At 40.1% G+C, this 21,053-nt stretch overlaps 1 protein-coding gene across 3 annotated transcripts in view; it reads right to left on the bottom strand.

Annotated features, from left to right (window-relative positions):
• Positions 1 to 20,453, bottom strand: part of ndrg3a (ndrg family member 3a) — a 37,053-nt gene extending 16,600 nt beyond the window's left edge. For 2 of the 3 annotated variants that reach the window (XM_044023882.1, XM_044023884.1), the window contains exons 1-3: positions 20,305 to 20,453; positions 7,295 to 7,378; positions 5,484 to 5,516 (exon numbers count right to left, since the gene is read on the bottom strand). In XM_044023882.1, the coding sequence (XP_043879817.1) occupies positions 5,484 to 5,516; positions 7,295 to 7,351 (90 nt within the window). In that variant the 5' untranslated portion in view covers positions 7,352 to 7,378; positions 20,305 to 20,453. Of the gene's footprint in view, positions 1 to 5,483; positions 5,517 to 7,294; positions 7,379 to 10,435; positions 10,529 to 20,304 lie in introns of those variants that run through there. The other variant, XM_044023883.1, reaches the window with a different exon arrangement.
• Positions 20,454 to 21,053: the final 600 nt, after the last annotated feature.

Here is a 21,053-nt window from a genome sequence, read left to right as displayed (position 1 = left end):
AGACGAGAGACACAGAAGGCGGAGGAGAGGCAGACTGCAGTTTGTGCTTGGTAGTCACAGCGCGTCCCTACATCCAGGCATCAGTGCGTCTTATTGGACTGTTGAGGGTCATGTGGGTAGAGAGAGAGAAAGAGAGAGGGAGGGGTTTAGAGGAGAATGGAGAGGAGGAGGGGAGTGGGAGAAAAGGTGGGAGGGGTAGGTGCATGGAAGCGGGGTGATGGGGTGCAAAAGATGCAGAGGCAGCCCAAGAGAATGGGCAGGGTGCTAACGTCACAGAGGAAAGGAGAGGAGAGAGTTCATTCTGGGATGTATGCTGCAGCATCGTGTTCAGTCTGATGTTGGGCTAAACTTAACAAATGCATCCAACGAGATTGACCTTGCTAAGACAGAGAAATCCAACATGAGGCAAATGTGATGCGTCATGCAGCGAATGGCGGAAAAAAAAATCCATATGTGAGTGAGTTACTCGCCTGAGCTGCAGCAGTCTGATATACAGCAGCATTAAAGTGCTGCAGAACAATCTGTGGATCACTCGTTCATTTGTTTTTCAAAATAAAACGAAAAATGAAAAAACGGATAATGACTCGTTTTATTGTGGTCAAATAAAAAAAAAAACACATAAGTGTTTCCCGTTTCTTCCAGTTTGGATATTTCCACCTGAAAGTGATCTGTTACACGGGAAGGTGAATCTGAAACATCTGTCATAAAGTTACCACAATTCTACTCAAACAGTCCAAACCAAGCAGCCCCATTTCCAGGTTTCTATGGAAAGCGAACACAACTGGTTTCACAGTTACCCTCCTACTTCCACTGAAGAGCATACAAATGTCAGACAGTTTTATTGTTATCCCGTGTGAAGCTCCGCCCCCTGTCACAGGTCACTTTCAGGTCACGTAAGCATTTTTCATCCGAGCACATACGTATCGGGAATATCGGGGAAAAAAATGAGTCATTATATGTTTTTACATTTCATTTTGAATGATAAACGGACTGAAGAATCTGAAGAATAATTCTGCTGCACTGCTTCATCACGCACATCTTCTTCTTCAAAATAAACCTCATTATGTTTCAGATTTACCAGAAAACACAGCCTCCTTCCTTTCGTCTCCTCCCATCGAGATACTATTTTTATTGCACATTTACGAGCGGGTCAATGACTTCCAAACATCCCACTGAGCCATTAGAGCCATATCATATATTATTTATGGATCTCCGCTCTGTGTCATATGCGCAGCAGTGCAGGGCATCACACCTCTGCAGGAGTGGGAGGGGCTACAAAGGAGAAGGAGCCGCTTCATTGGCTCTTTAGTGTAGCAGCAGGTTTGGCTGTAAACGGCAGTTTTTCCTGTAGGGAGCGACAGTGACACTGACACTGGTACTGATGTCAGTGTGTGTACATAACTCCTGTAGAACCAGAGTAAACAAACAGGACTAAACAGACAAAGATATTCACTCCATGTTTGTGTGTTTGTTCCTGCTGAAGCTATTTACAACAGACTTTATTGTATAATGACTAAATCAACTATACCAGCGCCTGCATACAGTCAATCACATCGACCTTTTTGACACTCTTTCCTCAGTGGAGCAGGTGTCTCTTTGTGTTATGCACCGAGTAATGAAGGTTCTCTGCACAGTTCAACAACAGCACCTCTGACCTGAATAACACACGTGTCCACGTATGAAAGACGACACCATGATGAGAAGACAGTCCATTTAAATACGTTTTGATTGGATTCAGATGTGATCATGAAGGACAGTTCACAGCATGGGAAACACAGCAGACTGACAATAAGCTGCCTTATGGCGCCCTCTGCTGAGCCAACTGAGACACAAGTTTTCACGTCCATAAAGTAAAGCAGTGTGGTGGCATGAGTAGAATTATACACAATTCATCAAATTACATCTTAAAAATGATTTTGATTCCGATTATATATATATATATATATATATATATATATATATATATATATATATATATATATACATATATATATATATATATATATATATATATATATATATATATATATATATATATATATATATATATAGATATATAAATAAATAAATAAATAAATAATCAGAATCAAAATCATAGAGAATATACATATACATATATACATATATACACATACATATAAATAGTGTATAGTGTATATAAAACAGCTGAGAAGATCTTGTTTGTAATGGAAAGTCTAATATTTAGGTAAGCAGAAAAATAGGAACAGATAGACTTGAATTAGATTTCAATGAATAATCCTTCATATTCAGTGTTGGTGTATTTATCAGATGACTTCTTTCAGCTCCTCCTCCTCTTGACAGTCTAGCAGAGCGCAGGTTACAGTCTGCTCAAACTCTGTCGTCATTGTTCATCTTAAAATATTTCCAAACTGCTGACATTGCAGCACTTATTGCCACACACCTGCTCAGCTCACTTGAAGATGTGTAGAGTGGGATCAGGTGCAGCAGTAATGGAGTAGTTTTTAAAATACAAAAATGAAAACCTCATTCTATTTTTACTCTGTACACAATCACTGTTTTGTGTCCAATAGCAACATAACAAACTCAGTTCAATCCACTTTGACACTTTTGTTCTCGTTAAAGACATCATTCTCCAACTGTGTGACAAATATTCTTCTCTCATGAAGAAGACATAAACAGGCCACAACATGACTCAGCTAAAATGCTGTTGCTGATTTTTATTTACACTTTTTACTCAGTGAGCGATGCAATATAGTAATATAGTATACACTTTAAAATAAAGGAGAAAGATGCACTCCTCTCTCCCTCCTGTCCTCCCTCACCTATCAGTGGTGTGACAGAACATCACAGGAGTACCACATGACCACATGACCACAGCACCACACCCTTAAGGTTCACCATCATCTGCACTGATGCCACCATCCTGCAGGTGCATGGGATGCTGACATGATCATGCAGTACCTGTGTACGGCCTGCGGTGGGAGCTTTAGCCGCAGAGAAGTCTCAAGAGTCACATAGAGATGGTGCTGTTAACTGTAGTCAGGTCCAAATAAATTACATTTAAGCCACATGTTTGTGTTCAGCCAATCTGTGTAGAAAAACTGTTTATCATTGCCATGAACAACATCCAGAGGAAGACAAATTCCCATTAGTAGTTTATATATTTAGCCATTATAAAGAGTTGATACTAACCAGCTCTCATTTTCTCACCATTTATGTCGCCATTTATGTCACCAGAAAAATACATACATGTCCATGTATATAACCCAAATAATACAGCAACATTTGAGTCTACCAATGAATGAGAATCATAAGGATTTCTGTTCAGTCCAAGACTGTGAGTGTGTGAGTGTGTGAGGTCAAAATGGCTGCCACTGAAATAAGGTCAAACACACTTGAAGTGAACCTCAAAGCCACTGAGAATCATTCTGAGAAGATTCAGTCAAAGTGAATCACAACAAGATCAGTTTAAAGAAACGTGACACTGAGAGAATCACGAGCATCTGTGTGAGCAGCAGCAGCATCAGCATCAGCATCAGCATCTCATTAACATGGAGGAGTGGATGCTGGGGAACATGCAGTATATGCCTGTTTCAGCTAACATGCGTCTTTTCCAGCCCTGACTGCAGTGGCTATATTTAGCTCTGGTGGGATGCTGGGAGCAGACAAGACTGCAGAAGAGAGCGAGAGGGGGTGAGAGAGAGGGGAGAGAGAGAGAGAGAGAGAGAGAGAGAGAGAGAGAGAGAGAGAGAGAGAGAGAGAGCTCTGCTATTCTTCACTCTTGCATTACATCACACTTTAAACATCACCTGGATCCAGATGTGGATATGTGAGTTTATTCAACATTACTTTTATCTTTATCAGTCTTTGCATCTGTGACACTGTGGGACTAGCAAAGGACTGTCCCGTCCTACATCCACCACACAAACACAGACTGGAAAGGTCCATTTCAACACCTATCAATAAGTCATTGAATTTTAAAAATCATGAAAGCAGTTCCAGACCGTGGTTCAAGTCCTCACCCAGCTGCACACTGTCCACTGTCCACAAATAAAGAGCCACAGAATCACAGTGTGAACAGGTGGTTATATGAGTTTATATAACTATCAAATTCTTATGTTTATTTATTTTGGCCCAAGCACTCTCGATATACTGGCATATCGGATATCTGCAAAAAGTCACAAATGGTGCATCCTTAATAACAATTGTGACTTTATTCAAATTTAAATTCTACTTACAACGCTCATCACTATTTCCATCACCAGCTTCTTTCTTTTCTACAAATATTAAATCACTGTTGGAGCGGTTACAGTTATTAAAGGGTAATTCTGGTACTTTTCGACCTGGGCCCCCCCTTATTCATGTGTGTGAATAGTACTTCATAACTGGTCCAGTAGATCGCGACAGGCAGCAATGGCTGAAGTGTACATAGTCCCGTCTCTAATGTAGGCACGGACAATCTGGCTTTCTCCAAATATTGGTGAGCGAGCGAATTTTACGAACAGAAACATTGCTGCGTGTCACAGAGGAGAGACAGAGATGTCTCGTAACTAAACCTACACCTGTGGTAATGTTGCCAGACTCTGACATTGACAATCTGAGCCATTTATTGGCAAAAACAAACACTTTTTTATGGAGATAACTCAGAATGGCGCTGTTGCCCCATAAGATTACACTGCAGCTACTGCCATGTGTCGCAGCTGCCGCCCGAGGCCATCTAGTGGACCAATTATGAAACTTTTTTAAGAACTATTCACAAAAATACAAAAAGTCACCTTTAACATCCTGGACATGGATGTTAAAGGGCAAAAACTGTGTCAGATCTCTCAGGAGTAACGTTGGATGATACAATCTAAACGCTTCAAAAAATTTCAATTCAGTCCGTATTGATAATTATTGTAATAAATATCAGAAACTAGTTACTTGTGGTTTTTAACATCTTTACAGTTTGGAAAACAGCAAGTGGGCAGTGCAGGGAATTGAGGTTTCTATCCCTGACCACTGTACCCAATCCCTATTGCCCATAGTTAATTGGACACTCTAAACTGACCTGTGTACTCCTGTGATGGTCCCTAGAGAGGGATATTTTCTAAACTGCAAAACATTTCACAAACCTGAGGTACACTGTGTCTCAACAGTAACATTGTCTCTCTCCAGCTTCCACATTTTGCTGCACTGGCAATTTATCAGAAACAACAAAAACCAGACCAGAGATGGAACTTCTGGACTGATGAGAAAAAAACGTCTCAACGCTCCAGTTGGAAGATGATCCACTGTACCACTGAGCACAGCCGACCCCTCACTGTCACTGAGAACAAATAACAAACCTACATAACACTCATATGCTGCAGTGGTGGAAGACTAAGACAAAAAAACACAGCGGACAAGTAAACAAACAAAAGGGTGGAGGTTGAAAATGGGGCCATGTCCCAGTGCCATCACATCACTACCCTCTAAAAATGGTACAGCGATGCTTTTTAATGAGCAGAAACACCTCTCACCTGGCAGTCGAAGTCTTGGAAATTGCGAGCATTCTGCAAGATAAGAAAAGGAAGAAAGTTACAACAGAGAATAATAATTTAAAGAAGCCACATGAACGTCTGCCAAACAGGTTCTCTTTCCCATTTGTGGGTTTGTTAATCAATGTCTGAGCAGGATTACACAATCAACTTGGCTAGAAATATGGTCAATATTCTGCTGCTATTCATACAGAACACAAAATGATTTAGTGATTATAGCTCAGCACTTGGACCCGGATCTGGACTACAGTCAGTCAGTCAACACAGTGACGTACATTATGGTCTACAGGAGATGATAGCTGTGAATGGCTGTGCTGTGTGTGTGCAAATGTTTATGTATAAACATGTATGCTCCAAGCACCAAGTGCACACAAGAGAACAACCTTTACCAAACGATGCTCTCCCTGACTGTGTCTTTGTAATGTCTCATATCAATAATCAGCTTCTGTTACACAGTTGTGAGCTGGTAAGTGCTGCAGAGACACAGTGAAGACACAGTGAAGACACAGTGGAGACACAGTGGAGACACAGTGAAGACACAGTGAAGACATTTCAAATCATACATCCACCACCACATGTCGGCCCTTCTGTAACCCTGGCCCTGGTTTCATACAGAGACAGGATGAGACGACTATTGCATTTCCCTCATCACATAGATTTGATAGTGTTGCCATGCCGACTGCTCAGCGTGTCTGGGATGTAATGACACCCTCCCTCTCGTCTCCTCATGTGTACTGTATGTCACATAGTGTACATCCCTGACCTGAGCTGAGGTCAGTGATCTGCATCCATCTCTGTCATGTCATCTTCATCTCCAACTGATTTCAGAACTACTGCTGCTGTCTTTTTTTTTTTATGTGCTGACCACTAGGTGGAGTGAGAGGTCAGTGCCAGTCTCCTTCACGCAGCTGTTTTATGATGTACTGTATATTCATGTATATTCAGTCATTTGTCACCTAAAACAAGATATCTCTGAAATCAAGACATGGTTTTCTCTCAGCTTCTAGACTAAAACTTCTCGTTTTTATTGCCTAACCGTCTCATCCTCCCCCTTCTTTTCCCTTTTTTCCCCCTTCAACAGCTGAGAAGATGCATGAATCATTCACTTTGATGAATGGAATTGCAAAAATATGCATATGCCTGCGAGAACCATATGGGGTGTTCATTTGCTTTTAGAGCACACTGTGTGTGTGTGTGTGTGTGTTCATTACTTCATTAGGACAGTTTCAGGCATAATTAATGAGGCAGAATCTCATTTCTGAGAAGCGGGTTAAGTTAAGGCTGAGATTTAAACTGTGGTTAGGCATTAAACTGTTTATGGTTAAGTTTAGGGATAACACTTTGTTTAGGCTGTCCAAATGAATGGAAGGCAATGCAGTGTCCACAAACCTGTGTGTGTATGTGTGTGCTTAAAGGAATACTTCAGCAATTTGGATTTTTCTGTGTATTACTAGAATAGAGGTAGTGTTTTTGAAAAATTGTGAGTCGAGAAATATCTTCATTGTTTTCTTTGTTACGTGGCCACTAGTGACACTTCCTGTTAGCTTAACTGTTAGCAAAGATGGCGAACGCTGTTTACATTCTGGGAATGAGGTCCCATCCCCCTACGAGTGGGTCTAAAAAGCGCGGAATTAGCGTTGCAGTTTCAAGCCTCAGACCGACTCAGGGGAAACTGAGGTTAGGAATCACAATTACTTTTAAAATACTAGCCCTATTCTAGTAATCCAAAGCTAAATACTAATCTGTGAAGTATTCCTTTAAGCAGTTTCATGCTTGTTGTCTGACCAGCTCACCTTATTGGTCAGCAAGGGCTTGATCTCAGTCAACTGTACATCCTGCAGCTCATCCATGTTCCTCTCCAATCACTGTAAACTCCTCTGTCCAGAGAGAAAAGAGAAAAAAAACATCACAATTCATTAGATGGTGAGCGCAAGACAACCACCGAAACCTGCAAAACAAGGACCACAGTAATAATAGTAATAATAATAATCATAATAATAACCTTCAGCATAAATCAACATAACTTTATATGTAAATATATATATATATATATATATATACACATATACATATATATATATTTATACATACATATATATATTTATATATACACATGCATTGATGGAAGAATGAAAAAAGAAAATGTAATTAAATGAACTCATAAATAGAAAACTGCAGTAGAAATAATTATGCATGAATATTAAACAAATATATACAGTATATGGTTTATGTATGGTTACTCAATATATATGACTTTATGTTAAACAAGATATAACTCCAGGTAAAAGTAAAAGTGATATTTAATGGTTGTTGTCACTAATAAACACCGTCACTTGCACAGTGTGTGCGGTGTGTGACTCTGAATGTGAACACTGTACAGGTAGAGATAAAGGGAAAGGTCACACAGGTCACACTGGTGATGTGAAAATATGCACACAGACGTATGAAAATGGATTTGGTCGGGTTTAACATGAAGCTCTTAAGCCCACATCATTTGTTTTACCCTTGAAGCAGATAACCCTAGGCAGATAATTACTGAACAACAAGAAGGCTGGCATAAAAAAAGTGCCCCGCTCCAGTTGTCCCTGAAATGACACCTACTCAGCCTTGCCTGTTGGCACATGGTGAGGACTGGAAGTGGTGTTGGATTACTTGGCTGTACCTGAGAGAGAGGCTCATGTTGCACAAAGAAGCACAGACAGCCTCGGCCTCCTCTTGGTCAGTGCTTCACTGCAACCAGAAAGCAGAAATTGTGGGCAAATGTAAGTGGGAGAGGAGGAGCCTGTTAGAGAAGCTGCATGAGTCACAGCCAACACCCATGGAATGACCTTGAGCTGAGATAACCTTGGGGACTGGTTATTCTTAAGTGTCTCAGCCTAACATGAAAAAGGATGGCTGGATTACACGTTTTGTCCAATACAAGACCAATATCACCACTTCAATTACAAAATGGAAATGTCTCAAATCTCAATATTGAACAGAGGAGTCTGGTGTATTTAGCCGGCGACCGCGAAACGCATCACAACCTCTTCCAATGTATTTCAGTACAGGTCCTCATGATTCGGTTACACCGAAGAGACCTGCTTCACTCACTAGTTTGTGTGTTTGTGCTGTGATGACTCCGCCCACATTGAGCAGGTACTGGCGCAGGTAATGGAAAACGATATTAAACCAAGTGGAGTCGTGCTGGAACTCAACATACAGTCCTTCGGTGCATCATGACTCATTATCCATCTTCTACAGCTTTATCCTCCACATGAGGGTCGCGACATAGGGCAAAACTAAGCTAAGTTACACCCAGTTCGCCAGTCCATCACAGGGACACATACAACAACGACCCACCCTCACACCTACGGTCAATTTAGAGCAGAGATGCAGTTTCACTACTGTACTTAAGTACTAAAAAGCTGTATCTGTACTTTACTGGAGTATTTTCTTCCACTTGTACTTCACAACATATTTTCAATGAGTTTGATACTTTTACTGCGATACATTTTTCATGTGCTGCATCATTACTTGTTACAAATACAAAATTGTTATACATATACATATATACATATACATATATACATATATATATATACAAATATATATATACATATATATATATACATATATATATACATATACATATATATATATATACATATATATATATATATATGTATATATACATACATACACACATACATACATACATACATACATATATATATACGTATATATATATTCCAATATGCGACCGCTGCGGCCCAGACGAAGCAGATCTATGCCACGTTTTGGTCTTGTTCAAAATTGAGAGAGTCTTGGATATCAATATTTAGATGAAGCCTTTGATTTAGATCTACAACCTAGTCCTTCAACAGCCATATCTGGAGTCAAAGGAGGATAATTTCTAACGCCTAGTAGTGAAGCAAATGTAGTTGCTTTTGCAACTTTAATAGCAAGGTGAAGAATACTGATGGAATGGAAATCAGAAAGCGAGGCTTTCTGACATGATGATGTTTCTAAAAAATAGAGAAGATAAAAGACTTCCTTAGAGGGTCAAACTAGAAATTCTACAAAACCTGGGACCCTTTCATGACTTACTATGACAAAATTGAAAAACACTCAGGACACCAATTCTGCACTTTTCACCATCATGAGCAGATTATCAGTGATTTATGTTAATAGGTTCATGTCTAGACTTCCAACATACACCGAAATAGACGTAGTCTTCAAGTTCTTACAAAGACTCCAATGCTTACAATTATTTCCTCTATCAGGATTCCTTCTTTGCACATTGTTTCCATGTCATGAGGGAGAAGCCTCCTGAGAAGTTTAACATGTCGTTGTTTTGTTGTCCTGGTGGCCACTGACAGTATTGTAACCAGCAATGATGTCACATCATGGCTGTGCTTCATCCTCTGACTGCATGACAATGGTGTGAACACACAGCTGCTGGATGACGCATGACTCAGGTCAGAGGTCATCCTGCCTTGGTAACAGAATGTACTTTGCTCGGAAACAACCAGGGAAGCAGAAGGATGCAACTGAGCACAATCCTCAAATTACACAAAACATACTAGGAACAGCGAGTGTTGGAGGGACTCAGATATCAGCATGGAGAGTGAAAACATGCAGAGCAAAATCCCTGCTGACAAATCAGACTCAAGGGTGTAACTAAATAATATTCAGAAAAACAAACACTCTGCATGCTTGAGCAGATTGAGCATATTGGCCCAGATCAATCCAGCATTTCCTCAGACTGTCAAGAAAAGACAAAGAAAGGCTGCTTTAATTGTAGATGTCTAGCCAGATAATCAAGGTGTTAATGACAGAGGGGAGTCAGGATGAGCTTAAACCAACTGACAGCTTGACTGTGTGGCTTTCACAGCCCAACTGACCCATTAATACTGGGTTACTCAAGCAACGAACAGCCATCAGTGACTCACCACTATCCTGTGATTCTTCACTTGGTGGCCACTTCATATAAAAACAGGCCAACTGTGCTCTCCAACAGCTCTCACCTCATATCCCCTCAAAAAAAGTACCAGATCACAGTCAGCAGCATCCACCACCATCCCAACCCTGGCAAAGCTTCCCCGCATGCGCAGCTGTTGCCATAGAGACAAAGCCGGTTGCTGATGTTTATTCTAAGCTGGGCTAGCCCTCAGGGAGAGATGTGAGAGGGATGCACTGTATACACTGAGTGGAAAAAAATGAGAGAAATTGAATGCGTGAGACTTGACATGAGCTTTCAGCTTCATTTATCCCCGACAATCTCTCAGACTCAGATGAACCATGCAGACCATCTGGATGTGACAGAGGAGATTAGTGTAATCTCAATATACCATCAGGAGAAGATGATGTCCCCTATAGCAGGAGCAAAATTCCATGTGCCCCATATTCACCATAAATACCTTTGCAGTTGTAGTCGGCAACTGGTGTCCGACGACTCTGTTTATTTATAGCTCTCCAAACATGAAAAGGACATAAAAGGTGTTTTAAACAACAAATGACAGACCCACATTTGCTGCTGTAACGAATGGTCTCCCTGTCACCAGAGTCTGCCCCACTTGAACGAGGAAGACAAATTACACACTGACCCTCATCTGTTCCTCATGTCCATTTCCCTGCTCGGTGTGAAGCTGCCAGCAGCTCATCTCAGAGCTAAGAAGGCCTCACACTGAGGGTCAGAGTAGCTGTGCTAGCCAAACAAACACCAGCAAAAAAAAAACAAAAAAACACAGGACCATTCCCACACTGCTATGGTCAGCATTCACTCACATCAGGTCAGCCTCAGGGAAAGTAGGAGGTTTTCAATTCTGACCCAATTATCACTCTCAGTATCGTCCTCTCCATCCTGAAACATGCCCTCATGGTAATGCTGTGGTGCAGGTGTCAAACTTCATGGATATGTGGATACAGAGGTGCTAACAATGAGAGAGTGAGAGTCCTGTAGCTGCACAGTCAGCAGACGCGACCAAGAGATGAATGTACACTTCCCCTAATCCTCATCCCACATCTTGTTGTCTGTGGAAACCCATCAGGCAGATCGCCATGGCGATACAACCACGTCCAACTCAACTCAACTCAATTTCAGGAAAGATTATTCACAAGTATTCATTGTGTACACCTTTACTACTTTAGCACTTAAAACAGATTAGCAATGATTATCAACCCTAACCCAGTACAGTGCATTTATTATATTGATTCCAATCTAGGCATGAAATATAATATATGGCAATAGGAGAAAATATAATAGTTAACAATGTAATTTAATTAGATAAATATAGACGATAAGTGCTAATAATAACAATAATAATGAAGCAATAATGTCACAGACAAACAGTGCCAAGTTAAAGAGTAACTAAACACCGCTCGCCGATATGATAAGGTGTTATTTATTTATGTACAGTTGTTGGATGCAATGTAGACATTATGAGGTTTGGACCTTTGCAGCGAGGACATTTTAGTAACAGAATTTTAATCGAATACCCCTGAATTAAGTCATAGAAGTTATGGATCTTGGTGAGCAGCCATGGTTTTCCATGGTGGAGGATCGAGGACTTCAACAGCTGCTGATAGTGCACTTGGAACTGTGTTACACTCTCCTTACCCTCCGTCTACCTGCCCTGTACGATGTGGTCACCACTACATATTGGTAGGTTGTTTGATACACGTGGAAGTAACATAGGTTTACCACATACATAAGTGAAGTTAGATGAAGATGCACATAGTACAGGGTTGCTCTGCGACAGCTCTGCTTCTCACACAGCAACAGCAATTGGCAAAGCTCATTTTATTCTGCAGACTAAGCAGCTAAAAGCTTTCAACTACTTCTTTATGAATGAGACACACTAACAAATTCCATCACTTCTGCAGAATCTACAGCGTGTTGAGCTTAGAGGAGCATTCAAGAAACCCTGTAAATGTCATCACTTTGCACACACATGCAGTCCACTAACCAAAAGTCAGAATAGAAGACTTTTTTTTTTACTTTCGCCAAGGAGGTTATGTTTTCATCGGTGTGGGTTTATCTGCAAATTTGTCCTTCGATTAGCAACTTCCTGTCTAACAGGTGAATCCAAATTGTTTTGTGATGGTCAGGTGATCAACCAAGTATGTTCCCTTTTCCATCTGGTAATAATCTACCCACTGATGGCCTCACAGTTTACATTCACATATTCAAGAAATCCCTGTCTCTTATAATGGGCAAAATAAATCATATCTCTGTCAAAGGTCATGGGATTTGAATGAAATGGTGGATGTGTGCGTATGCAGGATCAGACACTCAACCATCAGACTACATTTCATCTGCATTTCATCCAGATTATGGATTAAATGTAACACTAGAGCATCGTTATCATCTGATAATCGCTATCCATCCATCCAGCTATTGTCACCAGTCAACAGAGTAGTTTAGTAGCTCTGCTTGTGAAGTTTTCTCCAAATCAAACCACTGTTTCTCTAATAATACGGTCTCTAAGTATTCTGCAATGTAAAGACTATGACAAGGCTCAGCTGCAGATACAGTAACTGCTTTATTTAGAGAACTAGAAATGGCCTTTTAGCCTCAGACTCCCTGCCTCCAGCCAGGTCAATAACAAAGTGGAGTAGAAAGGAGAGTTGAATTTTATTAGTTGGCTCAATTCTGTTCCAGAGGTGAGGTGAGGGCTATGACCCAGGAGAACATCTGATTTGTTGTTCTCCATCACAGAGAAGCTGATCTATCCCACAGAACATCCCCTGCTGATGCTGTCAGCAAAAACATGAGCATGCACGTACTCTCACCAACGCACATGCGCACAAACAAACACAATCAACACACACACAGTCACCAGATCACACCTCCTCAGGCTCCATCATCATTCTCTTTAGCTTATTCTTCTCCTGGTTCAAGCTGCCGGATTATTTTAAAGACAACAAAAACTACCAGACAGGTCTATAATGAGTCACCATTCTGTCAAAATGCTGTGATATTTATAAATGAAGTGTTGACACATGTGACTGTGAATGGCCCAGCAGGAGGAACCAGCACTCTAATAATAATAATAATAATAATTCAATATTGAAATATAAATCAAATCAATATTCCTGTCAAAATGTTCCTAAATAATATCTTATTTTTATTACATGTTTAAAACACATTTATTACTCATTTCAGAAAAAAAAGTGTTTACTATTATATAGATATTTACGTACGTAAGCGCTATTGACTTTTTTTTAAATATAATGTACTTTTTCTTACTCATAATATAATATTTAGTGTAGTTCATCACAGATATGGCAATATCTCATGTCACAATATAGATATAATATTGATATATCGTCCAGCCCTATTTTCTAGCCTCATCTAATAAAATCTACAACCGCTCAAGTTTACAATAAATTAAAAGTATATTCACTTTATCTTTGCATTAGATAGCCATTCCAACACCTGGAGAAACCTGGAGTTAAATGTGTTAGGGTTAGGGTGGAAACAGGCTTAATATGTGTATGTTAAACTATACGGATGTGTTATTATAGAGGGAATACTACATTTATAGTCCCTCACCATCACAACAATATTTCTCTCCATATTCTAAACTCCTGTAACATCCACGCACACGTCCTCGGTAGCATCGTCACTCACTGCACTCGAGTACATCTCTAATACTGCAGAGCAACTGAGTGCAAGTGAAGACCCCGTCTCATTACTCTGGGAGGGCTTTTACAGAATTGCACTATCCCATGAAGGACAACTTTATCTGCTAATGGTCTCATGAGATTACAGAGCAGCTTCTGACAGTAGTGAATTATAACCATTTATCCACGGACATCATCAGTATGCGACACCTCGTACCATACATGAAGAATCTCAGTGGACGACCAACTGGCTTCATACATTCACATTATTTGTCATAACTACACACTAGCATGCTAAATGTACTATGCTATATTTTACACTGATGACGTGATTTAGCACTTACGAATTTATTATGTGTATCATATGCATTCTTTCAAAAACCCTTTTGTTGTTGTTATTTATTTGGCAAATAGCAAGCTGAATTCATTCAACATTCAACTACTAAAACTCCCCTTTCTGTTCAGGAATGTAAGTAATATAATTATAATTTCACATCATAATTAAGAAGTACATTTGTAAAACAGTAAATGTGAAAATGAAATATAATTTCAATTTCAATTAAAGAGCCACATACTGGTGTATTTAACCATTACAGAAACATAAAACCATATTTTAATAATAATACATTATTTAGCGCAGGTGTGGCATAAACATGACATTGGGTCATGGTCCAATATATTTATTAAGCATGTATTCTCTTCTTTGCACAGGATGAATTATGTCAAATGATGTCACTATGTCAAATTACTGCTGTTCAGGTCAGAATGGCCCCAATGTGTCCTAAAAGTATGCATCCGCAGATCCCATCTAACCAATTCATCTGTCAATTATAGTTTCAATGAATAAATTGTTGATAATAGATGGTTTGGTCCAGAAAATGTCAGAAAATGTTGATCAGTGTTTCCCAAACCTGGAAATGTCTTGTTTTGTCCACAAAATGATCGTTGGATTTCTTTGTTATAGAGCAAAAAACAAACAAACAAACAAACTTGTTTGAATTATTACAAAAACACTCATGCCAAATGAATCAGTCATTTAGTAATCAATTAATGAATCATTGCTGGACTAATGCAATCACAGAAATCACATGTCCGTTTAAAGTTACAATGTCTGTTACATGGCATGTCATCCAAAGAACATGGGTTCAATCCCCATCCATGCCTAATCTCAAACAGTCAGTTTACATTTGAAATTCATCATTCAGAGATTTAAACAGCACAAAATTCCAGATTTAAGCTCGTGAAAGCCCAGCTCTTCCAAGCACATCTTCAGCACAGAGGACATAGTAAAGTGAAGTTTGTGAACCACTCATTCACAGTGTTTTTAAACTCACAGAGACACAGCTCAGTGTGCTTACTTACTGATGAATGTTTATCACCTTCTCTTTGATTCCTCACAATCACCTCTTCCACAGCTGATCCTTCACACAGTAATGCATACAAGACTACAAGAGCACAGATCTCTGCCAAGGCTCAAACACTTTGGCACCTGAAATCTCTCCATTGTAAACCTTCTCACATGAGCATGACAAAGATGTGGCTGAGATATACACATGTGAACACGGGACTGAACCATGTAACAAGAGATAGACGAGTGTCTATAAATCTGCTGTGACAGAGGTGTGAGTTCCACTCAATGAGCGCGTCCTCGCTAAGGTCCTCCTGCTATCAGACTATAAATAATCCTGAATGGTTGAGCCTGTCGGCCACTGCATTCACTGCTGCTAATAGAGAACCTGCCCCTTTCTGCTCTGCTGGGCGAGCTGCCACTCAGTCTGTGGGGATTTCCTCTGCCCTGCTCACGGCACAAGAGGGATGCCAGTGTTTAACAATCCTGGATGTGAGCTGGTGGACGGAGGTGAAGCTTCCATAGCAGTGGAATCTGTAGACCGCAGTCAGAGTGGCCGAGAGGCATCTCTCTCTCTCTCTCTCTGTGATACACACATGCATCAGCATCAGTTCAACAAGCTGGATGGAAACAGAATCTGCTTCCATAAAACATTAACAGTGTATCCAGTGACGTTTTAAATCCTAACCTGTCTGAATGAATGAATGAATGAATATAACACAGTTATCCACCATTACTAAAGACTGACAACTCAGTCTCCCAGAGAAAGACAGCGGTGACTCCTCTGGCGTCTTCCCTTACGAGCGCCGAGTGTGGATGTCGTCGGTGTCCTTGGCAACCATGGGGGGTGGAGCCAGTGGGCTCAGCTGGTGGCACTGCTGAAATCGAATGACCTTATTCCCCATCATTTGCATAACGTCATTCTCTCCTCATCATCATGTCACAGAAAGCTCATCTTAGCTAACAGTCGGCCTCTTTTTTCTGGAATGCAGTGAAGACAAAGACGACGATCTCTCAACCTCACGTGTTCAACATGTGTGACACGTACGTACGTACGCGTCACTGCACACACACTCAGCAGGGACCCCAAGGAAATGTAATCAATACTAGGGCTGGGCAATAGATCTATATTATCTCTATATAGTGACATGAGATCATCATCGAATTTATTATATTCAATACATTTGTACATTTTCAATTAAAAATCTAATATATCGGCCAGCCCCAATCCAAACTATCAGAGAGCGAACAGAGAGTCACAGTATACATACAGTGTGTGTATGTATACTGTAAACCTAAAGATCTAACCGGGCCTGTATCCTCGTATCTTAAGAACCAGTCGATTCAACTGTTGTTAATAGAAAACAGAAAGAAAGAAAACAGAGATAAGACTGTGGACACTGTCACTCAAACCTGCTGCCAGGTGCAATGCCAGGTGTTTTGTCATCCATGTGTTTACTATAAATAACATCCCAGCAGTTAAAGGGATAGTTTGTGTTTCCTGAGGTGTGGTTGGAAGAGGTACTTGTACTTGTTTGTTCATAAAATACCAGAAAAAATTTGAAAATTGTTGATTGGTGTTTACCAAACCTGGAAAAGATGATGTTTTCATATGTCTTCTTCTATTATTCAATTTAAATAAGAAAGAAAGCTGAAAAAATCATGAAGCTTGTTTTAATTATTGAACAAACACTCAAACCAATTAATCGATTACCAAAATAGTTGACAATTAATTTTGTTTTCAAATAATCGAATAACTGTTGCAGCCCTACAATGTATTCAACCAGAGAAACCGAATAAAGAAAGAACGAAAACAAAAGTTATCATAAAGCAAAAAGACCTACTGAGGTTACAACATAACACATTTTAACATACTGATAAAGGTAGCAGTAGATCAAATGACAGTAAACGTTGTGTTTTGCCCTGTAGAACTGGAAAACCACGAGTCACAGTAATGCTGAGGTATACAAGTGAACTGCAGTCACATTGACTGTCAGCACAGAGGTTTAATCACCGTCTTTGCGTCTCCAGTCTTATTCCCTGACATTAATCTACTACACAAGAGTAATACTCACTATTAAAGACTCTATAATTCTCCAAATAGAGCATGTGTACACTGTAATCCTGTGTTGATGGCGTATGATGTCAGCCTGAAATTCATTTAGAGTATTATCAGCACTTGGTACTTTCCTCCTGATGAAATTAACCATAGACTGTATGAAATTAGCAAGGCAAAAAATCAAATATTCTTATGTCGAAGGTTAAAATTGATGTAACCCATTGGTAAATAACAGCGTCGTTCCCTGGGTAGTAATATGCAGCGTCACCTCTTTACTGAACCCTATACATACACTGATCTTTTAAAAGGAGCAGTAATAAAGAGCAGACATACTAAATGTTTTAAATTATTCATAAATGTGGTGCAGTATCAACAGTCAGCGCAAAGAGAGCAGACAAACATGTCGCTTTTAAAATCTCAAGAACAATGTATGGTTTAATAATCAACCTGTGACACTCCCATGAGTTAAACAGTAGGTTTTCACTGTAATAATCAACCAGGAGCAGAACTCTTTACAACGAGGCAATAAAGCTGAAAACTCAAATCTGGCCTATAAAACTAAAGACCACTGGTTTACACTGGTCATCTTACAGCGAGCAGATTAACATCTACTTACACTGAACAACTGTCTTTGGTAACGATGTTGTGAGGAACAACATGTCTGTTGTGGTTTGTTGTGTAAGCCTGACTGATCATGTGACACTGCTGAGGGCCACAGGACACCTGAAGTTACCACCACCATTTTTCTGTGTACTGTTAAACTTCAACTACCAGGTACAATCAGAATACACTTATAAACAACCTTGACTATCTACTATTACTGATTATTCCAATACAGTTCTTTCACATATCAAATAAAGCTAAGCCTTTAAGAACATGTTTACATTACTGGGGATTAAATAAACTCATTTGTTCATTTTCAACCGCTGTATCTTCTTGGAGGGCTGAGCTGGAGTCAATCCCAGCTAACACAGGTATCACGTTCAGCGTGTTAGGATCAAGTCTCTGGTCCTTCATGGCCTTATTCAAACTCCTCAGAGTTACTGGTTAACACAGAGTGTCTTAACGTGATAACAGAAGGGCTGCAACTAATGATTCTTTTCATAATCAATTCATCTCATTCGTTATTTTCTTGATTTATTGGTAATTGTTTGGTCCATAAAGTGTTTTTCAGCCTAAAAACCATGACGTCTTGTTTTGTCTATAAACCAAAATGTCAATGATTTCTTTGTTCTATGAAGCAAATCAACTTTTTAAGAGAACTTCCATAAAAAGATTCCAACCAGATAATCAATTATAAAATGAGTAGACGATTCATTTAATAATCAATTAATTACAGATTACTTGTTGCAGGCCTAGATTGCAGTGGTTATTTGTTGTTTTTTGAAAAAAAGGTATTGTGTAACAATCAGCAACATGTACTGGTGAAGTAAATCTATGTAGCTCTCATTTAGCATCGACACTCAAAAGACTATTATTTTTATAATCGAATAATCTGTCAATTATTTTCTTGATTAATCCAGTAATCGTTTGGTCCATAAAATGTCAGAACACGTTAAAAAAATGTTGATCAGTGTTTGTCAAACGTGGAAATGATGACGTTCTCGATTGTCTTGTTTTGTCCACAAAACAAAATGATTCACTTGAAATGACTTCTTTGTTTTTAAATGGAGCTAAAAACACTTCTAAGAAGCTGAAACAATCAGCAATCGTTTTAATCCTTCTTAACAATCGATTAAGCGAGTAATTGTATTAGCTCTAGTTTAGTTTGTCCATCACGGGCTACTGTAAAAACATAGCAGTCCAAAATGGCAGCCAGCATAGAGCCGACCCTGCTCCTGACATGCATGTAAAGGCTCATTCAGGGGAAATTTAAAAACACATTTATAAGATGACGTGAATGTGCACTTAAAAAAAAAGACACGTCTCACTGTTTTATCCGTCAACTTCATTTTACACACTGGACCTTTAAAGAGAGGAAGCACCTGATGCCCACTCTCCCTCTCACACACTTCCCACCTGCGTGACCTTTGCGGGGCCACCAGTGACATTGTCATCAGTCACGTGCAGCTCCACCTACACCAGTTACTGCCATTGATGTGATGGATGAGCCAAGTCCTGACTGAGACATATAAGAATAATACACACACACACAGCTAACACACATGGACCTTTATACCTCTGTAGTGATGACAAAATGTCATTGTGTTCTTATCGTTGCTACATTAGCATAACATAGCAGAAGTGTTGTTCATGTGTTGACTCCGTGTATTAATGACGGGGGGGGGGGGTTTGGAGGTAGAATGGAACGTAACGCTTCAGTCGTGATTGGCCTCATTTCTATATGAACACGAGTGGACGGTTTAGCTTTAGCATGTAGCCATGGTAACATGATAATCGAAGGAGTTGAAGCAGAAGAGCAGTGAGAAAAAGACAAGGGCATAAAAATAAGTGTAAAATGTCGCATCAGTGTTGAAGAAGAGCAGCAGCAGCAGCTCTGAACTCAATTCAGGTTGTTCTCCCCGAGCCGCCTCGCTGTTACACTCTCCCGCTGTTGTAAACGTGTGCTCTGTATTTGCTTTCCCTGCCAAACGAACCGCTCGTCCTTCCCTAACTGACGACACGACAGACAGACGGACAGACAGGCAGCCACAGGCACAGACAGAAGCGTGGACAGGCTCGGAGGATCCCGCTGAGAGCGAGCGGAGCTCCGCTGCTGTGGCATCGGCCACATCTGCAGGTGAGGCTCGGTGAAAGCAGCCGATGAGAGCGGAGATGAGACTCACCGTGTCAGTGGAAACTCGGTGTCCGCGGCTCCGCTCACTTCCTCGCTGGATATGATGAAGAATATCGGCGTTTTAACGTGTGTTTCGGTTCATACGTACACTGTGTGCCGACTCCGCTGTGCTCTAACTAGTGTGTGTCCGTGACTGTGGGCGGGGTTACACGCTGCGTCACAGACAGAGCGAGCAGCCAATGAGAGGACGCGTAGCACAGACAAGAGGAGGATCAGCAGAAGACAGAGGTTTCACTCATGGATGTATGGATGGAACGGGGTGTAGCTCCGCCTCCTCTGCTTTGAAGACAGTTTTGTCATGGTGGCCACTCGTGGTACTGCAACCAAAAATACTCCTGCGGCCCAAAAAGCAATTTTCAAAAATGGAGTTTCATATTTGTAAAACCTTCATAAAGGCTATAAAAAGCCCAGAAAATTCTTATTTCCCAAAGTGACGTCACAGCTGTGTAGAGCACACCAAAGCGCGGCCATGTGGCGTCTCAGGAACGCGCTACTGTCAGGGAACCCTACGATATTAAAAGTTTAGTATTTAGTATTTTGTTAGTATTTACAATATATATGTATTTTTTTTATTTATTAACAGATTTAAATACAACAAAACTGTTATTGCCAGGGGTATTTAACCTCCTAAGACCCGAGGTCTTGTTTGTTATTGCATTTTTAATTTCTTGCTGCTATTTGGGCTTATTTGGATCTGAGGAGTATAAAAACAAAGCATCATCTTTTGACATGATGTTG

This window comes from Solea senegalensis, linkage group LG4 (genome assembly GCF_019176455.1).
Source record: "Solea senegalensis isolate Sse05_10M linkage group LG4, IFAPA_SoseM_1, whole genome shotgun sequence".
In the NCBI taxonomy this organism is placed as follows: Eukaryota; Metazoa; Chordata; class Actinopteri; order Pleuronectiformes; family Soleidae; genus Solea; species Solea senegalensis.
The sequence above is the reverse complement of the archived record's forward strand: the minus strand, read 5'-3'. Positions and strand labels throughout refer to the sequence as shown.